Source organism: Opisthocomus hoazin, chromosome 1 (genome assembly GCF_030867145.1).
Source record: "Opisthocomus hoazin isolate bOpiHoa1 chromosome 1, bOpiHoa1.hap1, whole genome shotgun sequence".
Lineage (NCBI taxonomy): Eukaryota > Metazoa > Chordata > Aves > Opisthocomiformes > Opisthocomidae > Opisthocomus > Opisthocomus hoazin.
The window spans coordinates 79,633,058-79,659,030 of NC_134414.1; the positions used below are offsets into that span (position 1 = coordinate 79,633,058).

Here is a 25,973-nt window from a genome sequence, read left to right on the forward strand (position 1 = left end):
CATACAACCCTTATTTTCCGAACAACTGTTTTTTCAATTTTTAAGACATAATTGGAGGGTGAGCTTAAAGGCCAGGTCTTGTCCCAAACACCTTGGTCAGTTGGGAGAAAATTCATAAGATACTTGGCATTTAGATTAACATTTTGTAAAATAGTTATATTTTACTCTTCAGCAACAAACACTAAATAAAAATACAAAACAAAATTAATGTGACCTTCAGCTTGCATCTCTTCAACACACGCAATTCTCACTCTCCCTTCTACCGTAGTGGCAATTCTTTTCATTCCTCCTACATTGCAAAGTTCTGTCCCACTACTAGAGTGACAGCAAGTCCATCTGTCCTCCTGTCCTTAAGAAAAGGGAGCAAGCTGTCTGGCACAAAGCAGAGGACAGCAGACTGGCAGCTGACCCACGGCTCAACAGAACCAAACAGCTTCCCTAGCAAATGTGGCTATGCAGATGCGGATTCTGACACCAAAGAGACAATACTTTTCCCAGGGATCTTCAAGCATTTCTGGGTGAGGGGACAGGAAAAGGGCTGCAACAGATGTGTCCAGAGTTTGTACACGTCAACACCTGAATCAGGCAATATCAAGTACCAGAACTGTAAAACAAACTACTGAAGCGAAGCTTCTTCTGATTTGCTATTTTTAAATGTGGACAATTTTAGACAACAAACTGCTGCTCTGCAGTAATAAACAGCCATAAATTTCCACTGGCTTCAATACCAAAATGGGTATTTTATAGAGCCATACATGAAGATGTGAAAATACAAACCATTTTTCCACTGCCATCATAGGTGATATTACCGTCAGCAAAGGTCAGAACAGATCATTAATTGAACTAACCATTTCAACCTTCCTCCTGTGATTCACTCAATCTACCAGACCATGAAATCAAAAAGAAAAATCACCTATTAAACCTTTATTACCCACAGAAAACTCAGGCTTCAGAAACTAAGCAATCTCTTTTTAGTGTCTGCAAGCGAAAAGAAATATTCTGAAGACATCATAACATTTCACTGTATAACCACATTTGTTCCAAGTCAGTTTATTATTCCTTCAAGCAGCATCAAAGGTGCAAACTGACTCTTCAAGTCATGAGTCTAATTAAATCTGGAAGTAATTATAGCAAATGTTTAACTTGAATCACATTTAACCTCTTATCCAACTTATTCCACTAACCTAACAGATGCATCTGCCAGCAAGTACATTTGATCCAATTACTTCCTGATGCTACAAAAGTAGTCATCAATATAGAATACATAACGCTTCACTGAGAATGACCAACACAGCTATAATACCTGGTTGTTTGCCCCACACCCAACTCTCAACAATCGATTTGGCCCTGTAAGTGGGCAGCGGAGTCTCTTCTTCATCTTTCTTTTCTTTGTCATTTTGCTCTTCTTTTTTCGGTGCAGTTTGGCATTCAGTGCTGTCATCTAAAGGAAAAAAAAAAGGGGGGGAGGGAAAGACCAGTTAAGCTACTTCCCTGTTGAATTCCGTTCTAGATTAGAAACGTAAAGTTGAAATGCCTAGCCCGCAAATTTGCAGCAATATTGTCTACCATTAGGATTACCGAGTGGGGGGAGGTAGTATTGCACCATGTTAACTGTCACAGGTGCTAGGTCTCATGTTACATTTCATAAAATAGTGACCTTAGAACCCAGAAATCACTGCTGTAACCTCCTGGGCAGGATGAATATTTAATATCAGTTCCATCACGTAAGATGTGCAAAGGATTTGCCACACACAGTATCGCAAAGGATGCACTTTAAGTCAGATTTTGCTGCCAACTATCTACATTTCTGTAGTATTTGCTTGTTTTCGTATTTCATTTCCAACACAGAAAAAAAAGATAGCAATTGCCTTAATTTCAAAATCAAGGAGAGCTATATATTGGCATTTACACTAATTTTATGCAGCAGTATTTCAACATCTGTAACGTATCTAGCATCTTACTAATTATCAGCAAGTAATGCAAATAATAACACCACTTTCTGCCCAAGCAACAGAACAGCATTTGCAATCCTTTTGAGATTACTTTCTTAAAGACAGAACACAGACATTAGTCACTTGTCTCTGTAATCAAAGGATGCATGAAAGTCCCAATTCTCTAAACACAGTAGAACTAGACAGCTGGAAGTCTCTCCTTATCCACATTAGGGATACGGATTTCCATATCCATACCTCCAGCCACTTCAATGCACAAGACTGCCTTAAAATTAAGGGCCACACCAGCAACTGCCTTCCTCACCCTGACCTCCTTTTCTAAAAACATCCCCCAAAATTTCTCAAGCCCAGCATCAGCAACTTATCCATGAAGATTGCAGTTCCAGCCATTTTAACCAGGCTCTTTAAAATGACTATTGCTCCATTCCTACCTGCCAACCCAGTCTACTGAAATTCCCCTCCCAAAGGTCCTGGCCACAACATGCCAGACAAGCATTAGAATTCTGTCTTTCTTCCTTCCTCACTCCTCCCACCCAAACCATACACATTTGTACCAGCATACAAGCAAGCGGTTTACAGTTACAGCCAGACACAGCACATCTGATTGCAGCCTGCCTCAGACTCACCATGACCCCACTTGGAGATCAAAGGCTCTCGTTACCTCAGAACATACAAACTAACCTATCACAATGTAAGAAAACTTTCAGCTATTCTTTCCATCGGGCGTGAAAAAAAAGTGAATGCCTATTCTGGTTGTAAAAGGATCTGTGATTGCCTCTGTTAAAAACCTGTTAGGCTGTAGACAACGGCACCTCCCAAAATAAACCTTTTTAAGGTGCCTTAACTATAAAAGTTTTAAATTAAAGCCAACCTGTAACACACACTAGTGTTCAGGAGGTGGCAGATGAAGACTGAGGGAGGACAGACAAAAAAAAAATAAAAGAGACATAACCTTAGCATGTGTGCTGCAGCCAAGATTGTGGGCTAAGGAAGGGATAGCAAAAGTCACCTGAGAACAGGAAAAAGCAGTTTGGATACCCCACTTGCAAGGGGAAGTCACAGAAGATATAGCCTTTTCTCTCAAACACCAAGGTACAGCCAATAGTCCAGCAGTCATCAGCATGATAACACATGTCCAAAATGTGACTCAATCTAGCTGTTTCTATTAAAGGCACAAGCAAATCACACTAAAGGCACAGTTTCTATTACAGAGCTAAACCAGTGACAAAGGACCCTGTTTGGCCCCAGTACTGCAGAATATTCCCACAGTAACACCATAATCTCACTGCTTCTCCACTCACCCACACAGCTAGAGACACACTCCACAGGGCCTGGGATTTTAGTTAGCAGGTAGAAGAGTGCTGTGCCAAGACACTACTCTTTGCAGGCAGCTGTAAGAGACCTTGTTGCACTTTTAACAGATCCTTGGCAGAGGATGACAACACAGGGCTATGAACTTCGTCATTTTGCCCAACTCCTCACTGCAAATAGGTCCCAACCCAAGATGGAACTTCAGCTTTGTATTGTATAAAAACAACCTCGACAGTCAAATCCACAAGGATTTTTTTTTCCATTGTCTATAGGAACAAAAAGGAGAGCAATAAGAGAAGAAATCGGAAAGAGTTGAGCTAAAAATCACATTAAAACACATTGTTCCACAAAGACTTTTCACCATACTTGCAAAAAAAAACCCACTTGCACCGTAAGGGACAAAGGTGGTATCAATCTAGATTGAAAGCAGCAACACAGACATCCTAACTGTGGAAGCTCTGCTATGCTTAAAGAAAGGGATTTTTAAAAAGGGAACCACAAAGATTTTTCAGAAAGCAGGGCAGGAAGGAATAAATCTTGAGTGAAGCTAGCACAGGCCAAAAAATAACAAGTAATAGGACAACTTTCAAAACAATGCATGCAAAAAAATGCTGCAGCTTAACAACCTGTTTTAACTTTATTCTTCTTCAGCCTGAAGCATGAATATTGCGTTGGGGGAACCAACAGAAAGAACTTTCTCTTAACTATGTTTTGGTTTACAACCTTAAGCCTGCAAGCTGAGGTAGATATGCCTAGGCAGTCAAAACCGACCACCTAAGCAACCATCCTCCATTCAAAATTAGCTCCCAAGCAGAAGCACAGCAGCCCACCACATGTGCTCTATTTTGCACAGCAACAGTCTAATCCAGTATAAACAGAGGATAAAAAGGAAACAGCCAAAGGTGGAACTCATATTTCATATTCAATGAAGAAAATAACTGACAGTGTATAGTTGCCTCCAGCACCTGTTACAGCATGATCTTGTGCTGCTCTTAAATGCCAAGTAACTGAAACAGTTACAAATCCCTCAGTAAAAAGAAAGCCTGCAACAGTTTCCCAACAGATGTTGCCATTCCCTACGAAAAAAGTTACTCAGTGTGCTTTAGGCAAGGGTTGTATTTTACAACCATTACCAATACTTCAGCTGCAATACAAACTCATAATTTGTTCTCCTTCAAAGAGCTTTTCTTTTATATATATATATATATATATATATATATATATATATATATACACACACACACACACAAACTTCAACTGATACTTATTTGTGAAGGAAAAATGCATGTCAAACCATTCGGAAACCATGTTTAAACAGCCTTCCAGGTTTAGAAGTCCAGATGACAGAAGATTCTGATCTCCTAATCCCAATCAGAAATAAGGTTTCTTCCCTGGCAATTATCTGTTAAATATCTATTGAACATGCAATGAAGCATTTTACACTTACGAAGTCAAACTGTCCAACAGGGTGACTATAGACTTCCCTCTGTCCTGCAAAGGGACTAAGATAATCCACAGCTGAGTACTGAACGCTTGAGCCACGGGGTACAGCCAATATAGCTGGGCTGGGGGAAGCAGAAAAGAGGGAGGGAAAAGAGGCTCCTCTCACTTTTAGCAAGTTCTTTCACACACAAGAAAGAAGGCCCCAAGCGGGAGCCAGCCTATATGCCTGCTCGCTAGCACAGTGTGATACATATGTGCTCTGAACGTAGCACCCATAACCAATTCCCACATAAACTTATTCTTGAAAGATTTGGTTTCTGCCAGCCTCCCTGCAATCGCTTGTGGCGTTTGGACTTTATTATCTAGTTGCAGGTGCAACACCGAATGAGGTTTGTGGATTCAACAGCACTAGGCTGACACAGGTCCAGCTTTCAAGGCAAGGGGAACAGAAGAGAAGACCAGAGTGTTTACCACAGGCAGGACAGAGGCAAGAAGCTGAGGATTTTCTATTTTTGCCCTGGAACTTAAAACCCACAAAAAACAGAGACCTGTGTAGCACATAGTCGACTCTTATGTCTTGAAAATTTACAGTAATAGTTTTCTAACTTAAAAATTTAGTAAGAGTAACATTATTTAATACTTTCTGTTATTTTCAATACACACCTTCTAGTATACAAGATATTAATCTGATCCAAATTTCCTGAGGGCAGCCTGACCATCTTTAAAGTACACGCCATGCTACAAGTGCACCTGTATTTGGACATCACTACTGTCACTGCTATGTCCTCAGATGATACTTGAAAACATGCAAATACATGCTGCTGAATGCATCAAACACTATTTTCTGAAAATGCCATGAAGAAAAAACAAAGAGGTTATTCCTAATCAAATGTTCTTGCTAGCAGTGGGAAAAAAGTACACTATTAGCATATTCCTCCTAGAGAGAAAAGGAATGCTTTTCTCTCTTAATAGCACTTTCTTCCAGTCTATTCCCACTGCTGATAGCCCCTGAAAGAACTAAGTGGCTCTTCTGAGCAGCCCCATCAGCGTCAACAGAGCTATAGCACTAGTGAAGAAAAAGGGGTTGCAATGGATCAGCATATATCAAAACTTCTTAAAACAGTCTGAATAGAAAGGACCATTTAGAGCAACCTCTCTCCATTATCTCCAAATCAGTCCATATAGCAGCAGAATCTGAATAAATACATTGCTTTTAACACTAAAGCTCTCGCTCTTATATAAACCTCATTACTGGTATGTACTTTTACCTCGCCTCTTGAACTACGTTTGTACATCATTTATGCTAAAAAAAAGTAACTACCAACTAAACAGACTGAAATACTCTAGATTTTAATTTCATGAAACTCAATTTGAGCTGCAAGTTCAGAGGTGAAAACTGATGACCAGTTTTTCTGGTTCCAAGACTCGCTGCTGCCCAATGGAATCAAATATACAATCTGATCAACAATGACAAAAAATGGCCTTGATTAGCTTTTTCTTCTCAAACCTCAAGCTTAGTAAGCAAGACGGTTATATGTTACCAATCCCGCAGGCCAGCACAATGACACTTATGAAGGCTAACTTCAATAAAAGAGGACGAGGCCATCATCAAGCAAGTGGAAGAAAAGAAGGTTATCAGGAGTAGTCAGCATGGATTCACCAAGAGGAAATCATGCCTGACCAATCTAATAGCTTTCTACGATGACATGACTGGCTGGGTAGATGAGGGGAGAGCCGTGGATGTTGTCTACCTCGACTTCAGCAAGGTTTTTGACACTGTCTCCCATCACATCCTCCTAGGGAAGCTCAGGAAGTATGGGCTAGATGAGTGGTCGGTGAAGTGGATAGAGAACTGGCTGAATGGCAGAACTCAGAGGGTTGTCATCAGCGGCGCTGAGTCTAGTTTGAGGCCTGTAACTAGTGGTGTCCCCCAGGGGTCAGTACTGGGCCCAGCCTTGTTTAACTTCTTCATCAACGACCTGGATGAAGAGTTAGAATGTACCCTCAGCAAGTTTGCTGACGACACCAAACTGGGAGGTGTGGTAGACACACCAGAAGGCTGTGTTGCCATTCAGCGTGACCTGGATAGGCTGGAAAGCTGGGCAGAGAGGAACCTGATGAGGTTCAACAAAGCCAAATGCAGGGTCCTGCACCTGGGGAGGAACAACCCCATGCACCAGTACAGGCTTGGGGCGGACCTGCTGGAGTGCAGCTCTGTGGAGAGGGACCTGGGTGTCCTGGTGGACGACAGGTTAACCATGAGCCAGCAGTGTGCCCTGGCTGCCAAGAAAGCCAATGGAATCCTGGGGTGCATCAAGAAGAGTGTGGCCAGCAGGACGAGGGAGGTTCTCCTTCCCCTCTACACTGCCCTGGTGAGGCCCCATCTGGAGTACTCTGTCCAGTTCTGGGCTCCCCAGTTCAAGAAAGATGAAGAGCTACTGCAGAGAGTCCAGCAGAGGGCTACAAGGATGATGAGGGGACTGGAACATCTCCCCTATGAGGAGAGGCTGAGGGAGCTGGGCTTGTTCAGCCTGAAGAAGAGAAGGCTGCGAGGGGACCTAATAAATGCTTATAAATATCTCAAGGGTGGGTGTCAGGAGGATGGGGCCAAGCTCTTTTCAGTGGTGCCCAGTGACAGGACAAGGGGCAATGGGCACAAACTGAGGCAGAGGAAGTTCCATCTGAACGTGAGGAAGAACTTCTTCCCTCTGAGGGTGACGGAGCACTGGAACAGGCTGCCCAGGGAGGTTGTGGAGTCTCCTTCTCTGGAGATATTCAAGACCCACCTGGACAAGGTCCTGTGCAGCCTGCTGTAGGCGACCCTGCTTCGGCAGGAGGGTTGGACTAGATGACCCACAGTGGTCCCTTCCAACCCCTACTATTCTGTGATTCTGTGAAAAGAGAATTCATACACGAATCCTAAGAGTTAAGAGCTTGAAAAAGCTATATTCAAATTTCTAAACTACCATAGCTTTTCAAGAAATCAGTGTTTTAGCAGCACCTATGTAAAAGATAGACACTCCAGTTGTAAAAAGGAACAGATGCAATCTGTGCTATATAATACCTACACTTCACCCCTCCACAGGGACAAAATGGCAGAATACTTGTGCTATTTAAGTCTACTTCACGGTTTAAATTTTTAAGAAAGTCACAATGTTTCAGAAAACTGGTGTATGTAGAGCCAGTGCTACTTTTGAGGATGCAAAACCAAAATCCGAAATACAAGGCATTCCGAGTCATCTCACACACGGTCGTTTCACAGGCTTGCAGTTCAGGCCAAACGACTGCAGAGCAGCGAGTACGGATGAAGGAGCACATTCTGTGGAGTCTCTGCAGACTATTGCAACTTTTAGGCAGGAACATCGTGCCACCGTTTCCATCCTGATGCCGTGAAAAGCCGGAATTGAAGACTCAATAGTCGGCAGACTATTAAGCAGGTATTCTTTATTACGGCGCCGGGCACACGGGGGATCGCTCCTCCAAAGGTGTGCACCGAAGAGACACAGTTACTAGGTATTTATGCTACGTTAACATACATATTAATTACATTTCCAAGAAATGTTTATCACAGTAATGGCTTTTCCGAGAACTCATTAATACATGGTAATGTCCGTCACATGTTTGTTTGGCGTCTCTCGGCAGGGGTCTTCAGATTATCCTGCAGTCTCCTTATCTCTGTAGTTTGCATACCTGTTCTCCCAAGGCCCAGGCGCCTAAAGGGATTATTCAGGAGTCCCTTGTCTTGCAATCATTCAAATTATTCACAAAGAACCAAGACTTGTTTCTGACCACCTGAAGTGATAACATCCCCCACATGTTACATTTGTTACATTTACAGTTATCAATCCCATTATTGATAAAGGCAAAACTAAAGACCATGCCAAATCAAGATATTTCAGAAGTCTCAAAATCATGGGACATCCAATGCAAAATACAAAAAGAACTCTGTTCTTTCTGCAATATATTGAACAAGCCTCCCATCACAGAATTTGGCAAAAGGAGGTAAAACGTTGAGAGACTCACACAATGCTCACATCAGAACGTGTGTCTGCGTCTGTTCATTACTTATACCTAGCCTACCCTATGCATGTATCGGGTGTAGATGGCCAGGTTTCGGTTCAGGCAGGGGGTGCCTCTGGAGGAAAGGCCGTGGCTGCCCCACGTCGGACACGGCGGTCCCAGGAAACCCACCACAGGGCTCAGCCGAGCCGCTCAGCCAAGATGGCGGCACCTCAGGGAGCATGTGTAACAAAGGGCTAGAGGGACAGACAGGCAGGCGTGGGGGACGGGACATGAGGAACAGCGTACTAACACCAAAGTCACAGAATGAGGAGGAAGAGGTGCTCTATGCGCCAGAGCACATACTCCTCTGCAGCCCACGGACAACACCGTGGTGAAGCAGGCGCGTCCCTCAGGTGGGAGGAGAGGACCACAGTGGGGTAGGTATTCCACAGCCCATGGAGAGGACTGTGCTGGAGCAGTCTGTGATGGACTGCAGCCTGCAGGAAGGACACCATGCTGGATCAGAGGTGTGAGGAAGAAGGAGCAGCAGAGATGAACTGTCACAGACTGACTGCACCCTCCATTCCCCATCCCCCTGTGCCACTGTGGGGTCAGATAGAGAAGTCAGGAACAAAGGAGTGAAGTTAAGCCTGGGAAGGAAGGGCGAGTGGAAGGCTTTTAATTTTCATCTTTGTTACTCACTATCCAACTCTATCTTAACTGGTAAGAAATTAAACTAATTTTCCCCAAGTCAAGGGTGTTTTGCCCATGACAGTAACTGGTAAGTGATCTCCTTGGCTTTATTTCAACTCCTGAGTTTTTCCATTTTATTATCCCCCTCTGTCTCATTGAGGAGGGGGAGTGAGTAAGCAGCTGGGTGGGCAGCTGGCTAAGGTCAGCCCACCACAACACAGGACTGGAAAGAACAAGTGACAGCCTTGATTTAAAAAAATAAAATAAAAAAAAAACACAAAAAAAATCCAGCACATGGATATAAGAAAGCTTTTGAAAGCCTCATCTCAGCTTAGATCATTGACATCTTAAGGTAAAATAAGTGCCTTATTTTCTACAGTAAATTGTTAGAATTTCTGTATTTTTAAGTAACAGTGTCCCACAGCCTTCCAAGTCATGTGTACCTACATACACCCAACATTTTAAAATAAAATTTCACATCATTATTCAGTGTAAGCATCCAAAGTGTGGATGAGCATGTGAAGTCACAGATGATTGACTTGCTTAGTACTTCATTTTTTTTACTTTATACGGCTGTCTACATTTTGGATCAGAACTCACAGCTTGCATTCTCCTAACTGACATTTCAATGATTCCCTTGAAAACAAAACCCAATTACACTATGACATCTTTCTACAAGCTTTTTCAGAATCACTGAAAGCACCATAACTAACGAAAATCCCAATTCTCTGTGGCTACTTAGCTACAAAGATATCGGAAGAATAGTTTTCTGTCAAAGACAAGCACAGGTACTATTCTAAAAACAATGTGTAAGTATCTGGCACAAAAAGAGAAAGTTGCACCAACTTGTAAAGCAGGTAATTACTATATTTTCTCTGTTATTGTAGATGTTTGTTATCTTACTGCTACGTAACAGCAGAGTATGTTGAAATGTTATACCACAACCGTCACAACACCTCTATCATGAGCTGTCAGTGAATCAGAAAGTGTTTCGCATGGTTCATCTATGGGATAACCCTCCACTGCATCAAGTTTACGATGTCTCTTAGTAATATATAGAAAACTAGCAAATCCTAAGAAAAAAATATTACACTACCTCCACTCATTTCATGAGCAGCTGCTGGAGTAGCCCTTCTAATAAGATCAGCTGTGTTTTTGCCCAGTGTCAACAATAATATTCAACAGGGCCAGCAAGTGGCTGTCTGATCCTTAGCTGCCAGCTGGGGTTAAATGATGACACATGCTTAGTTACAAAGTTCAATGTCAAAAGGCTGGAACATATTTAAGCCTTCATTTGAAAGCTTAAGACGTCATCTTTCCGTACACTTCTAAGAAATCAGTTTCAACTCTATTTAATTCAAAACATGAACATTTGCAACTTGTGCAGACAGGTGACGCTAAACCAAAATTTTGTGACAGTATGAAATCTGAATTCCATTTTCATCATCGAGATGAAAAAAAAAACTGAATAAATTAAAAAAAAAATTTAAAAAAATCCATACCTTTTCTTGGAGGTAGTTCACCACTTTGTATTAACTCTGTTCCAGGATATACAATCTCTCCATCTTTTACCATTTCATTCCACAAGCCACATAGTCCATCTCGTGTAAAAGCGAGCTGTTAAAAATAATACATTATATGTAGTTACACACAACTCAAGCCAGCTCAAGCTAACCTTTAAAATACATCAGATTTTATATTTTGCCTCAGAAGAAAGAAAACACATGTATCACTTCACTGGTATCTTCAGTGTGCGTGTGTGTATGACAGGGATTGAAATGATCTTCAGGATATCTGATTCTCTAGCTATGCTATTTTCAGACTAAAGCTCAAACCAGTAACTTTTAAATAGGCTCAAATACAGCAAGATGCTTTTTCCTTCAGTGAAAAACTCTCATCAAAAGCATGGATTTGATCACCTCAGACCTACTCACACATTCAAAATGACATTATGCAATAATCCAGGGGACGTGGGGTAGGGTGTCCTGGTTGCTGTCAGGAAGAGCTATCCCAACAAAGTCAAGCTGCATGAAGTCACAAAATGGGGAAGCATGAAAAAAGTCACTACAACCCCCTCTTCAAATCAGCAGCTGAAGAGCTGGGCACTCAACCAGAACACGACATCAAGGCACAGATTCATAAATGTATGTAACCAGTTCCAATTGGTCCTGCCGTGCAAAGCATCTCCCACAGCCCTCCCTCTTCCTTTCAGCTGCCACAACACATCCCCTCGCCTGCAGGTTAATGCACGCACGGGATCATCTGCTGAAGCGGATTCTGGAGCCGATGGAGACCATGGCCAGCTGCACCTGGGGCAAGGGCAAGGGGCCGCAGCCCAGGTCAGCTCCCAGGGCAAACAATCGTGACAGAACACACGGCAGGAGTGTGCTGGCTGGACGTGCTCGTGACAGCGCTGGCTGTAACGTGAGTCTCCTAGTGATATATCAATTTGGATCTCCCTTGAAGAATCCTAATGACCAAGATAACTTGTCTTCTACTGACGTTGTTCTCCGCTTTATAAAATGCTGCAAAACAGCTGTCAACACCCCAAGCAAATTCTGTAATAACCAGTCTATAATTTGTAGCCGTACAGCGTAAGGGAGAAGGGGAGTACATGAAACTGGGAAACAGAATACCTTTAGCATACCAAAGCAGTGCAGGGGAGACATTAAAAAAACCCTGTTATAGGCTTATTCAGAAGCATCTTTGTGTTATGTAACTAGCATTCAGATCCAAAGTGTTCTGAGGAGTAATACAAAGCTGTTACTTACACAACTGACGCAAAATATCTACCTTCATACATACAAGTCCACTTACACTTTATTTTCATCTATTTCCTAAAGATATTTCAATGAGTAAAGATTACAGGTTTTAACAGTCACAACCACCAGCAGGGAAGTCATGTGCTAATCTAGCTAATCTCAATTGAGATGAAGAATTAAAGACAAGTTGCATGTTTTGACATCACTGCAACACACTGAATTACCATAGCAGTTTCTTCACTTCATATTGCGTATTTCAGAAATTCACTTCAACACATATTAATAATTTCAAATGTTTTTCTATCAGCATAAAATATGAGTTCACACACTGTACATATTTGTCACTTGCTATTTCCTGATTTCAGGGTGATGAGGGAAAAGAATCACACAGCGTGCTAGACATTATTCAATTTATCTGCAATTTATCAGTTGTGCAGCACCAGAATTACACTGTGACCATGATTTATAGAAAGGTACAGTCCCCATTCTTCAGAGCTATACAGCACATAGAGCTTTTGTAAAGATTCTATTTTGCTAAAAGCTTTACATTTGGCTTAATTTTTTAAAACTTGGAATAATCTGAAGTAAAGTTGCATTTCAACAATGTGAAAAAAAAATAATCAACCATTCACCATTGACTGAGTTTCTGGCATTGTTCTCAGTCTATGAACACCATTTATTTTTGAAATGTTTACCTTCTTCATCAGATGTGGTCATATACTTTAGTGAGGGACTTCAGGAATTTATTTTTCACAATTTTTTTCTTGCAAAAATAGCTAAACACAACTGTTTCACTATTTCTGGCTCATGTCATAGAAGATTTTTTTTTTTAAGCATTCACCTGTTAAATACTAACCTGTACTAAAATACAAGCTTAAAAAAAAAAATAGTGAGGCAACTCTCTAGATGGGTTGCGTAATAAAAATCACGATTTTTGTCTGATCAGCTGTCTTTACATTAATCTTATTTTACATTCTCAGATAACCTTCATATGGAAAATTACTCTAGCTGCCCTTAAGCTTAAAGTCTAGAGGACTACAGGCTTTGAATTCAAGGGTCTTCATAATGCAGCATTGTTTTATTTCTGAAAACTTACTATTTTTGTAAGCATTGCTATAAAGTAGAATCAAGAATTGTCCCCTCTGCTTTAACCTCTAATCCCTTCATATGGCACAAAGTTCATCCAAGTTTTTCAAACAACTAAAAACTGAAAAAGTAAACAAAATTTCTTCTGCCTTGGGTTTGGTGTTCAAATTCTTATCGAAGTCACTTTCTTGGCATGTTGCATACAGATAGAGCAATCACCAAGATTATAGGTCAGAGAGAGCTCCCCCTCCTTCTCCAAATATCTCATGTGGAAGCTTACACCATAAGCAGCCTTCAGATAAACAATTTTGCATTTATTCAGGTTGCAGTTAACATTTTGCCAGTGGTATATGTGTTGGGGAGGTAGAAAAGGAAACATGTCTGAAAGTAAAAGAACACTGGACTTTTTTTTGTATCAATCACCAAAGCAAACAATTGAAAGGATAATTATATTTACAACCAATTTATCTGTCATAACTGAGGGCAACTCAATTTCAACTATAACAAGTTCACTATTACTCTACTTGACATTCAGCAGACATACGAAACAGTGAACTGCCACCATGTTAGTCAAAAGTGAAAGAAAAGGCTGAGTTTTTTAAGTGAGAAATTATTCCACCAATTTTTATGATCCCAAAAGTCTACAACTGTAATAGAAGCTTCATAACTCCCTTACGGCAAATATTTCACTTCATCAACAGAAACGGGGAAGAGTGCCTGACATGCCAGAGGGTCGTGCTGCTATCCAGAGGGACCTCAACAGGCTCGAGAAATGGGCTGACAGGAACCTTGTGAAGTTCAACAAGGACAAGTGTAAAGTCCTGCATGTGGGGAGGAACAACCCCATGTACCAATCTATGCTGGGGGTAACCAAGCTGGAAAGCAGCTTTGCAGAAAACAACCTGGGAGTCCTGGTGGGCACCAGGTTGAATGTGAGCCAGCAACACACCCTTGTTGCAAAGAAGGTCGATGAGTGTCCTGGGCTGCACTAGGAGGAGTGTTGCCAGCAGGTCGAGGTAGGTGATCCTTCCCTTCTACTCAGCACTGGTGAGGCCACACCTGGAATACTGCATCCAGTTCTGGGTTCCCCAGTGCAAAAGGGACATGGACACACTGGAGAGAGTCCAGCGAAGGCCCATGAATATGATTAAGAGACTGGAACATCTCCCCTGTAAGGAAAGGCTGAGAGAGCTGGGACTGTTTAGCCTTGAGAAGCGAAGGCTCAAGTGGGGAACTCATCACTGTATATAAATATCTGAAGTGAAGGTGTAAAGGAGATGGAGCCAGGCATTGCTCAGTGGTTCCCAGTGGCACACCCAGAGGCAACAGGCACAAACTGAAATGCAGGAGGTTCCCTCTGAACATCAGTGTCCTGGGCTCAGCAGTGATAAGGTTAATTCTCACAAGAAGCTGGGTGGGGTGACCCAAACTAGCCAGTCAAATGGGATGTTCTATATCATGTGACGTCAGGGGGAGCTGGCTGAAGGAAGGGGATTTGCTGCTCAGGACCAAGGTGTGCATTGGGTGGTGAGAACACTGCATGCTGTATATTCTTTTTTTCAGTACTCTTCTTGTTATTTCCTTCTCTCTTTGCTGCTCTGTCAAACCGTTTTTATCACAACCCACGAGTTTTGCCTTTTCTTTCTGATTCTCCCCCCCCACCCCACTGGGGAGGAATGAGAGAGCAACCTTGTGGTTCTTTGTTGCAAACTGAGGCTGAACACAACGGGAAAGAAACTTTTTCACTGTGAGGGTAACCAAGCACCGGCACAAAATGCCCAGGGAGGTTGTGGAGCCTCCATTCTTGGAGATATTCAAAAGCTATTCAGACACTGTCCTGGGCAACTGGCTCTACGTGGCCGTGCTTGATCAGGGGAGTTGGACCAGATGACCTACAGAGGTGCCTTCCCACCTCAACCATTTGTGACTCTGTGCAACTAGCAACTGAAGATAACAGTAAGTCAACTGTATGGTAGAAAAGTCAAATACATGCTTTGACTACACAATCCTGCTTTTCTTTCTTCCTACAGTGTTTTAAGCCCATCTTAGCCAGCACAAGCACATGCTGCTTTCTTATTTGGCTCCCACCAATACTTTTGCATTCAGTAATTTGCAAGGAGTCTATCAACATATCCAAGTGCTGAGACGGAAGAACTAGAACTTTGTTGTGAACAAATCTGACAAACATCTCTCTCTTTGGTTTCTATTTTCAAAAAAATATTACTATTTTTCAAAAATGTGGCTCTTCTTCCACTCAGTTCTTTGAAGAAAGTTCACAAGGCAATTGATGGTGCAGTGCAAGAAGAAAAACATATTCGGTGTCTTCATTGGACATCTTTCCCTCTAATAATTTAGTAACTTCATTTGTGAATGTTTAAAGCGATGAACTCCATAAGTTAACAAATTAAGAATAATTAAGTTTTCACTTAACTTCTGCAACTGGCAACAAGTGCCAGAGATGTACACTCTGTAAAAACTCCACAAGGACCCCAAGTCCCTGCTTGCCCCACCACTTACATGCTGCCTTCCCAAGACTGAGACAACAGCACCTCCGTGTACCATCACCACTCTCCATTGCCTTACAACCTTGGCCCGTGTTCTTAATCCTCCTACTCATTCCGCCAAATCAAGTGCCCAAAATCCCCCTTGTTCCTCCCACAACATCTCCTGACCTCCTCTCAGATAAGACCACAGCCACATATCCTCCTCTCCTACGCACCTCACCTTTACAAACCCCAAGCCACTTCCACCATTTCACACATTCTCATTCCTAGGCCATGTCTTGCTTTCTGCACTTTCAAGGCATGTATCTCACCAGATTCTTACCTCTCACATAGACCTAAGTCTCAGCCCTGCTCACTTGCCCCAAGCTAAAAAAGCAAGGGGCTAAGCAGACTTCAAAGTGAACTTCTACTGTACTGTAGACTGGGCAGCTTCCACCCTAATCTTTTGCTAATCTTATCCCTGAGTTAAACCATAATTTATTCAGGCTGGTACAACATTTAATTAAGTCAAAGGGATATCTAGTTTGGTTGCTGGCATATGCTGTTGCCATCCTCCAACAGGGCTGGCAGTGAAATTCCTGTCCATCCCTATCAACGTTAGAGAACAAGGCATTGGGATTAACATTTCCTTAAATTTCAAGAAAATTAAACCTTGCAACCATAACCAGATAAACTTCTGAGAATTCTCAAAGCACCACTACAATTTTGCTTTTAGTAAGTTATTCTCAGAATAATCAGCTGCTGTGCTTCTGTTCTAAAGTCAAGACAAAGCTTACTCCATTCGGTACAGCAGATCATGTTTCCTGCAGAAAGCACAGAAGCCTCCATAAAAGTTAACTCAAGCTTAAGAAAAATGAAGCCAGGAAAAGAAAATGATACAAAAGGACAAGGATTGACCCAGGGAGGATTTCTGATTTTATAACTGCACTGGAAACTCAAGAAAGTGACTTCATAATCACAAAATGTCAATATGGATTTAAAATATAAGCTACTTAAATATTCTTCACCTCGAAATTGCCAGCCGGCAGGAAGGGGAGAGCATCTGTTCTTCCACTCAGTTACCTCTGCATTAGCCACTGGCTGTATTTTAAAGACCACATTAAAAATCTTTTTCTTTAGAAATAGATTGAAAAAAATAAACCCACACTTTTTCAGCCCAATAATGGTGAAGAAAATCACAGAACAGTAAGTCCTTTCCCAAGCCCCTCTGCTGTTTGTGCTTTTTGGAATCCATTCAATTTGCTTCCTTTTTCATTGTAATCTTCTTCAGTATTTTGTCCTAGCTTCCTTCCTTCCCTGCTGAAGCATGCCCTGAAACCACAGCTGCTTATCACACCTATGTAAAGCACAGTGAAACATCATTAGATTTAAACATACTGCTCTAGAGCTCTGACAGCAAAGACAGAAAGTTCAGCAGTCCCACATTACTTCAACAGATTTGGGGTTAAACTAGAAATGTCCCCATAGTAACAGTCTACCTATCTTCCATTTGTTGCAAGAGTTGATTAACAGTTAATGGTCATATGCAAAGAAAAATTATGCAAATCCCTCAAACTTAGAAATTCTCTAACTTTCTCCATTTGTAGAACAGTAGTTCTGTTTGAGCCCAAATATTTGCATAAACATAAATGTAATTTCTCTAACCTATAATTCCATATATGGCACTCATCCCCTCCCTATGGAAATCACTTATTTTGAGGAACAGCATTACTTCATTCTTTAAATAAATTAAAAACTCCCTATTGCAAACTTCACTTCCTTTAAAAATGTAGGAGTTCTTATTTACAGTATGCTATGAGAACTTCCACTAGCCCTTCACTTCTTTGACCAGAAAAAACAAAACCAAGAAGAACATTAACAGGAAATCAACAAAATAGAAAAAGCAACTTTCACTATCTTCTTGGTTTTAATAGTCAAGATGTACTTTACTCACATCATCTTCTTACAAGTAAAGACACTGATCTAGATGCTAGAAGAGTGGTATTTTCATGAAAATCAAAATCTGAATTTAACTTCGAAGGGAAGGTAAAAACATTTCAGACAAACGTAACTCTTACAGTTGGCTGCTTCATTTTAAAAAGCTCACTCTCATCTCTGTAGCAAAAGAAGACGACAGAAATAGCCTGCCAACCATGCACCCAATGAAAACTGATAAAAATGCACCACATTCCTCTTGTAGAAGCTCCCGCACCTTGACTGTTTTGACTGTTGCCTAAAGTTTTTTTCCAGACTATAGGAAAATGAAAGTTTTTCACCTCTAATCCCTGCTATTAAGCACAATAGCTCTCCGCAGGATCCAGAATAAGCAGACTGATAAACACCAAACAGACACATGCATCCTGTTAGCTGACAGCATTCCAGTTTTTCATTATTCAGCCATCACTAATTAAAGTTCTCTGCATAAGGTTTTAAATTAGTAGTACACTACATCTCTTTAACCAGAATTATTTTAAGTACAGTTTGATGCAGCAAACTGGGTATCTAGGTTTAAGTAAACAATTTTAATCTTCCCTTCCGTTTGTACATTTTTTTTTACACTTCCCTTTTTAAAAAAAAGGATGTCTTCCTTAGAAACAGCCATTAAAACACAATCTCCCATTACACGCAGATTTTGCTATAAATGTGATGGTTTCTACTAGTAATACACATAAATAGGTAGGTGCTTTTAAATGTATTCATTCAAATCTAAAAAAATAAACCGTTAATTTAAGCGATACACTAATCTTTCTAGCAACAACACTAAACATGACCCACGAAGAAAGTGGCCTGTACTGAAATCCACTTGTTTTATAACTTCATAGGATTATTTTCTCAATGGTGATGTCATACATATTGATATATGAGAACATATTGTACTACTGATGGTTATTGATATGACAACTTCTTACATGTTGTACTACTGATGTTACCTCATATTGAGCTGAACTGTCCTAATTTTTCAGCTGCTATAACAGTCTGTGTTTTTACAAACAACACAGAGTATCTTAGTTTTGCTCCAGTAGGAAACTTAGATTTTTATTAAAACAAATGTTTCTAATCAGTTCAAAATTAAACTAGCAACTGTAAATCATACAATAATAGCTCAATGAATTACAAAGATAGTAAAAAGACATGGAATAGTTATGGGGTACACTTGGGTCTTTGTAGAGCATTTTGGCTTCTTATAATCTTGATTAGTTTCAGATAAATCAATATAAGAAAAAAAATCTATTGTCAAGATACAGGTCCATTAACATTTCACACCAGTTAAAGCTGCAGGCTAGAGGCTCACTGCTGTTACAAATGGGCTTGTGTCTTTGATACTCTCTTAAGAACAGTAATAACATGCTACCTCACCCTGGCTTTGTCTCTTAACACTAACATCCCAAAACTGAATAATACCATTTAAATTTGGCCTGGATGCCAGCTGGAACAGTGATGCATGCAGGTGATTCAACACAATCCATACTAAAATCTATGGTCATTCTTTTCTTAATATATTAATACCACTATATTATAGTCTTACTAATGCATACAGTATTACAGTATCATGTATTACACTATTAATGCAACATCGTCTTGAGCTAAAGCAAAAAAGAATCTGATGATTTTCAGAGAGATTTCACTGGCTTAATCCACAATAACCACCACAGCCATCAAATCTAAAGATCTAACTCTCTGGTATCAGTGGCAAACAAACAAACAAAAAAACAAACAAAAAAAAAGGTAAGTCAGACTTTGGAGACTACTAGCCCAACAAATCAAATATTTCACTTCGAATTCTAGCTATACTTCCCAAATTTTGCAGCAGCAAAGAATTTCATTTAAAAACAAAAAAGTTAGTTTTAAAAAATAATCAGTCTCTGTATGTCTCCTAAGGTGAGAATTCTCCAGTAAAATTCTGTTTATCCAAGGACTTTCACCTACCCGCTCTTGGACTGCTGTACAGTGAAAAGTTTAAAACCTAGCTGCAAAGTGAAGAGTTTCAGGGTCTAATTCTAAACAATAATTCACAGTCAGGTTGATTAATTCACGTAAATTAGTGTATCTTTCTTCCAATCTCTTCTAGGTACTATGCTCATCTTTTCAATTCCTGTTGACAGTCTCTTGAACGCCAATAAGGCCCTTCTACAGTTGCCATTAAAAACACACCTGCTAGGAAATGAGCATATTCAGTACACACAGTACTTAGAGTGACAGGATTTATACCTATAAAGAAATTTCGCATGCTGCTAGGTCATGCTCGTCAACCAGTAGCTAAAATAGCCAATCATGCAACAGAAAAAGTCCTCAAAGCCTAAAACCCCTTTACTTGACAAAAGACTGCCATTTAATACATTGAAAAGGAGCAATTCAAGATTCACGTGCACATTTTTTAGAATTACTGAATACATACATCCAGACAGACTTCTGTGATGAGGACTTGTGTAACACCAAAAACAGTTAACCTAATAAGAATACTAGATTATACCCAGGAGGCCTGGCTACTATTCAGATTCCAGAGAGGCGATGTTTGCGTCCAGCAGATCACAAATGATTATTGTTCTTTTCTTTCATTAATCTCATTATTTTGACTACAGCATGATTGGAAGAAAACAAAGGGAGCACCCTGGCAATTAGAGTCTAACTTGTTATTACTCATAAAGAACTCTTATTTCTAAAAGAGCTTATTCATGGAAATTTGTTACAAATTAAGATTTTTATTAGTAAAAGAAATTATTACAACACATTAACTACACAACAGTCTCATAAAAGACAAATATTTCATTGCATTTATACACACTCAGCTGAAAATAATCCTTAAAGTTTGGATGGCAACTGAAACCCTCCTGTCAGAAGTTTACATAAACAGAAAAAGAGGATGTAGAAAAAAAGGCACTACAAATGAGAGGAAAAAATCTGACAAATCACATGAACAGTCACATTTTTCACCCCATATAATACAGAAAAAAAAAACAGGCATAGTGAGCAGCTGTTACAAAGATTGCCACTTTTTCAGCTAAATTTTCCTCTATTCTACAATCATTGAAGTAACATATTTGTAATTGGAAGCCAGCCTCCAGGCAACACAAAAATATTTCTGTATTTCTTAATACGGTTATCTTCAAACTGGTTTCTACTATGTTTATTTACCACTTCAGCCAAAGCATCTAACTTTGGATCAAAACTTTTACTTTGGTAAGAATAAAAGATGAAAATAGAGCTAACCTAGCCAAATCAAGAGCAAGCCCTGTCATTTCATAGTGTTTACATACAAGACCTACTAAATAATGTAACCTTTAAGGATATATCTGTCAATTCTGATTCCAATTTAGCTTGTTTGATGTAAAATATTGGAGAAAGGCTGCTTCTGAATCACAACCGCATGGGGAAAAACCACAAGAACAGCTGAACTCAAGGATTCAGACTATCAGCAGGTAATTTTGGGTAAAGTCACTCAGGATGCAATTTTAATTTTTTTTTTTATTCTTATTATTAATCTATAACAAGGGAATAACACTGGCTGACCCATCCTAACAAGAATTTCAGAGTTCTGAGCAGGAACTTCGAAAGGTTATTTAAAGTACGGTATCTATATGCAACATCTGGGGGAAGGAAGCAGATGGACGAGGACTTACTCTAGTTATGCATTTCATCCGAAACAAACGTAACTGACCCAAATCACTCCCCTTCTCTATATTTTCCACTTAATTTTCAAACCTGAATCGGGAAAACATGATAGTATCCTCATCCCTGTATCACGCAACCTTGATAAATGAACAGATCATCTTCCAAAACAAAAAACTTTCACCAAAGACCACCACATTTCGACAAGTTCCGTTTCAAGTACGTATCTTTCACAAAAAACTAACTCCCTTCAAAGAGAACAAAATTTAAAGGAAGCTGATACCTGTTATACACGCAACTACAGTAAAAGCTAATCTGAATTCTTCAAAATATAAATTAGATTTCCATCACTTCTCAATTTCTCTTGTGCATTAAAACCGCTAGCCCATATGGAGGCAAGAAGTTTAGCAACAGCCTAAATGAAGGATTTATAGTTCTAGCAGTAATGCTACATACTCAGCTATGTGCTCTGACACTCTGCAAAGATAACATACATATGTAGTCCAGTTTGTTTCTAAGCAGAAGGGACTGGACTGACAATACAGATTTATTTGCAGCTCAAAGTAAGTCAGTGTTTCTTCGAGATCAATTTTAAACCAGCACACTCAAAAAACTCTACAGGTCTATCTCAAGAGCAATGCTGCAGTCTTCTGTTTGTCAGCTACTTGGACTAAAAGCATCCTTGCTCTGCACCTGACAGGTCACGATACAACACAACCATCTAACTCCTTACCTGTAAGTCTGTCTTCAACCATTTGGAGTCGAACCTAGCCTGAGCAGCCAGACAAAAAGGTTCAGAAGACATGTCTCCTTCTCCAGGCTTCTCTCCAGGCTGGCTGAGCAGCCCAACCTGCCACAGAATGAGAAATACATCAACCTAGCACATGAAATAAACCACTCGAGGTTGTTTTTGCTCAGACTAGGGTGGCTTCCACTTGATTTTTAAAAATTAACCGTGAATAAGGGCCTCCTTCGTTCACATCCCCCAAAATCGCAGAGGGAGAGGAAGACGCGTCCAGAGCACTGTCTCAACCCCGAAATAACCCCCCACATCCCTTCCCCACGGCACCCGCGGAAGGAAGCCTCCCCTCCGCTGCACTCAGCAGCACCAGCGGCCTAACGCTGCCCCTCAGACCCGTACGCGGTGCATGAAATAAATAATTGATCGCAGATTACGCAAGCCGCAGGCCCGACATAAAGCGATTACGAGGCCCACCCGCACCCCCCCACCCCGGCGGCAGCCGAGGCCCGCGGGCTTCCCCCTCGCCGCAAGACCCCCTCGCCCAGGAGCGCGCACACACAACCCCGCCCTTACGGCCCGCTGTCACCACCCGTTACGGCCCCCAGCCGCCGCCACCCACCTCGGCGCAGCGGGCGGCGGCCGCCCGGACCGGGGACCGGGGGAGAGAGAAGGCCCCGCCCGGGCGGGGGTCGCTGCACACGGCGCGGTGGGCTGCGCCGCCCCGCCCCTCCCGCGCTGGTCCCCGGCCGAGAGGGGAGGCCCCTTTCCCCGCGCCGCCAGACTGAGGCCGAGCGCGCCCGCGCACCCCCCCCCCCCCGCGGCCAGCTCCATGGGGTGGGGGCGGGGCCGCTCCCGCCCTCTGTCTCCCCCTCTCCCCGCCGAGCCAGATGGAGGCGTCAGGGCGCGCGCTAGGCTGCCTCGCACTCACCGACCGGCCGCGACGACGGCGGCGGTGGCGGGTCCTTGCCCTCGCCTCGCCTCGCCTCGCCTCGCCTCGCTCTACCGCCGCCCGCTCGGCCCCGGTAATCCTCCCCCCTCCTTCCCTCGCCCGCCCCTCCGCCGGCGGAGCCGCTCGCCGGTCTCGGTACTGGAGACGGGGGAAACTCGGCCAATTCGCGGCTCAGCCCTCAGTACGCCAGCGGAGGTCCGGGCCAATCAGGAGAGGACGGGGAGGCGGGACATCCTGTCCCGGAGCGGGCCGTGGCGGAGGGGCAGCGGCGTGAGGGGCGGCGGGGGCGGGGGCCCCGCGGTCGAACCCGTAGTAGCAAAAAACAAAGTCTCCTTTTAGGTAGGGCGCAGAGAGTAAAAAAGGAGCGTTTGGGTTTGTTTTTTTTTAAAGTCGCTTGAGGGACCACCTGAGAACTGCGCCGTTAAGTCATTTCTAAAAAAAGCTTTTAAAATTTTTCGGAGCAGAAAGGCCGGCAATGAGTGGTCCGGAGGCAAACACAATGGCAGCAACGGCCTGAGGGAGTCGAGGCTGGAAGCGGGAAAGTGATGCGGCTCGGCCGAGGGCAGGAGGGTGCCGGGGTGGAGTCGGTGGCTGCCCGGTGCCCGGCAGGCCTGGAGGCACACGTGGCCGGCTGAGTGAGGCGGATGCTTGCCTTTCGGCATAAGTTTGTTGAGCGTGATGAAATGTATCAGTTGTATGAAATTAAAATTAAACAAAAGTAAAGTTTCTCATGATACTTAAACTACGGGACTGAGACTTCACAGCAGCCTTTGAGTACCTGAAGGGGGCCTGTAGGAAAGAGGGGGAAAATATTTTCAGCATGGCTTGTCGCAACAAGACAAGGGGTAATGGCTTTAAACTAAGAGAGGGTAGATTTAGACTGGATATAAGGAAGAAATTTTTTACCGTGAGAGTGGTGAAACACTGGAACAGGTTGCCCAGAGAGGTGGTAGAGGCCCCATCCCTGGAAACATTCAAGGCCAACTTGGATGGCACTCTAAGCAACCTGGTCTAGTTAAAGATGTCTCTGCTCACTGCAGGGGGGCTGGGCTAGATGAACTTTGAAGGTCCCTTCCAACCCAAACAATTTAGTGATTCTATGATTCCCTAGTAGCTAAGGAATTAGGGAGGTAGGAGCAAAGCTTGAAAGGCGGGACCATGATTTGCTTTAGCCAACATGAAGCCGCAGGCTGAATGTCAATGAAATACTGAGAGAACTGAGACCACTTGCTGGTATTTAGGCAAAGGCACACAACGTTTTGTTGTTACTTAAGAAGCACAGTAATAAAACACAGTGAATGTGATTCTCCTGGATTCATTTTCAAAGTAACGAGTGCACTCATGACCTAACCACTTAGCTTGTTGCTTACCACAGACCTCTCTTGGATCAAGATGCAGTAGTCACTTTAAGTAAAATACTGTACTAAATTTCTGAAGTGCCTGAAAACTTATATAAAAAGATGGAAATAACCAATTATGTGGATGTAAAGGTTGGAGGTAGCCTCGACTGCAGTGACCATGAAATGGTGAACTTCAGGATCCTGCGTGGAGGAAGCAGGGTGCTAAGTAGGATCAAAACCTTGGACTTCAGGAGAGCTAACTTTGGCCTCTTCAAGGAGCTACTTGGAGGAATCCCATGGGCCAGTGCTCTCGAAGGCAGGGGGGTCCAAGAGTGCTGGTCGCTGTTTAAACAACACTTCTTCCATGCACAGGAGTGGTGCATCCCCCTGAGAAAGAAATCTAGCAAAGGAGGCAAGAGACCAGCATGGATGAACAAAGACCTTCTAGCGGAGATCAGGTGGAAGAGAAAGGTCCATGGAATGTGGAAAGAGGGGCAGGCCACTTGGGAAGAGTACAGGAATGTTTTCAAAGCATGCAGGGATGCAACGAGGAAGGCTAAGGTCCACCTGGAATTGAATCTGGCAAGGGATGTCAAAGACAACAAGAATGGCTTCCTCAAGTATATCAGCAGCAAATGGAAGACTAGGAACAATGTGGGGCCGCTGCTGAATGAGGTAGGTGTCCTGGTGACAGAGGATGCAGAGAAGGCAGAGTTATTGAATGCCTTTTTTGCTTCAGTCTTCAGTGCCAAGGCAGGCCCTCAGGAATTCCAGGCCCCAGAGGTAAGAGAAGCAGCCCACAGAGAGGATGACGTTCCCTTGGTCGAGGAGGACTGTGTGAGAGATCACTTAGGCAATCTGGATGTCCACAAATCCATGGGCCTCGACGGAATGCACCCACGAGTGCTGAGGGAGCTGGCGGATGTCATTGCTGAGCCACTCTCCGTGATCTTTGAGAGGTCCTGGAGGACAGGAGAGGTGCCTGAGGACTGGAGAAAGGCCAATGTCACTCCAATCTTCAAAAGGGCAAGAAGGAGGACCCAGGGAACTACAGGCCGGTCAGCCTCACCTCCATCCTGGGAAAGATGATGGAGCAGCTCATTCTAGAGGTCATCATCAAGCAAGTGCAGAAAAAGAAAGTTATCAGGAGTAGTCAACATGGATTCACCAAGGGGAAATCATGCTTGACCAATCTGATAGCTTTCTACGATGGCATGACTGGCTGGGTAGATGAGGGGAGAGCCGTGGATGTTGTCTACCTCGACTTCAGCAAGGTTTTTGACACTGTCTCCCATCACATCCTCCTAGGGAAGCTCAGGAAGTATGGGCTAGATGAGTGGTCGGTGAAGTGGATAGAGAACTGGCTGAATGGCAGAGCTCAGAGGGTTTTCATCAGCGGCGCTGAGTCTAGTTGGAGGCCTGTAACTAGTGGTGTCCCTCAGGGGTCAGTACTGGGCCCAGTCTTGTTTAACTTCTTCATCAATGACCTGGATGAAGGGATAGAGAGTACCCTCAGCAAGTTTGCTGATGACACAAAACTGGGAGGAGTGGTGGATACACCAGCAGGCTGTGCTGCCATTCAGCAAGACCTGGACAGGCTGGA

General features: G+C 42.6%; 1 protein-coding gene across 5 annotated transcripts in view; it reads right to left on the reverse strand.

The window, feature by feature from the left end:
* Positions 1–23,120, reverse strand: part of HERC2 (HECT and RLD domain containing E3 ubiquitin protein ligase 2) — a 120,085-nt gene extending 96,965 nt beyond the window's left edge. For 3 of the 5 annotated variants that reach the window (XM_075427308.1, XM_075427316.1, XM_075427324.1), the window contains exons 1-4: positions 23,010–23,090; positions 22,073–22,189; positions 10,904–11,018; positions 1,304–1,441 (exon numbers count right to left, since the gene is read on the reverse strand). In XM_075427308.1, coding sequence (XP_075283423.1) covers positions 1,304–1,441; positions 10,904–11,018; positions 22,073–22,144 — 325 coding nt within the window. In that variant the 5' untranslated portion in view covers positions 22,145–22,189; positions 23,010–23,090. Of the gene's footprint in view, positions 1–1,303; positions 1,442–10,903; positions 11,019–22,072; positions 22,190–22,700; positions 22,797–23,009 lie in introns of those variants that run through there. The other 2 variants (XM_075427328.1, XM_075427336.1) reach the window with 2 other exon arrangements.
* Between the last annotated feature and the right edge of the window lie 2,853 nt (positions 23,121–25,973).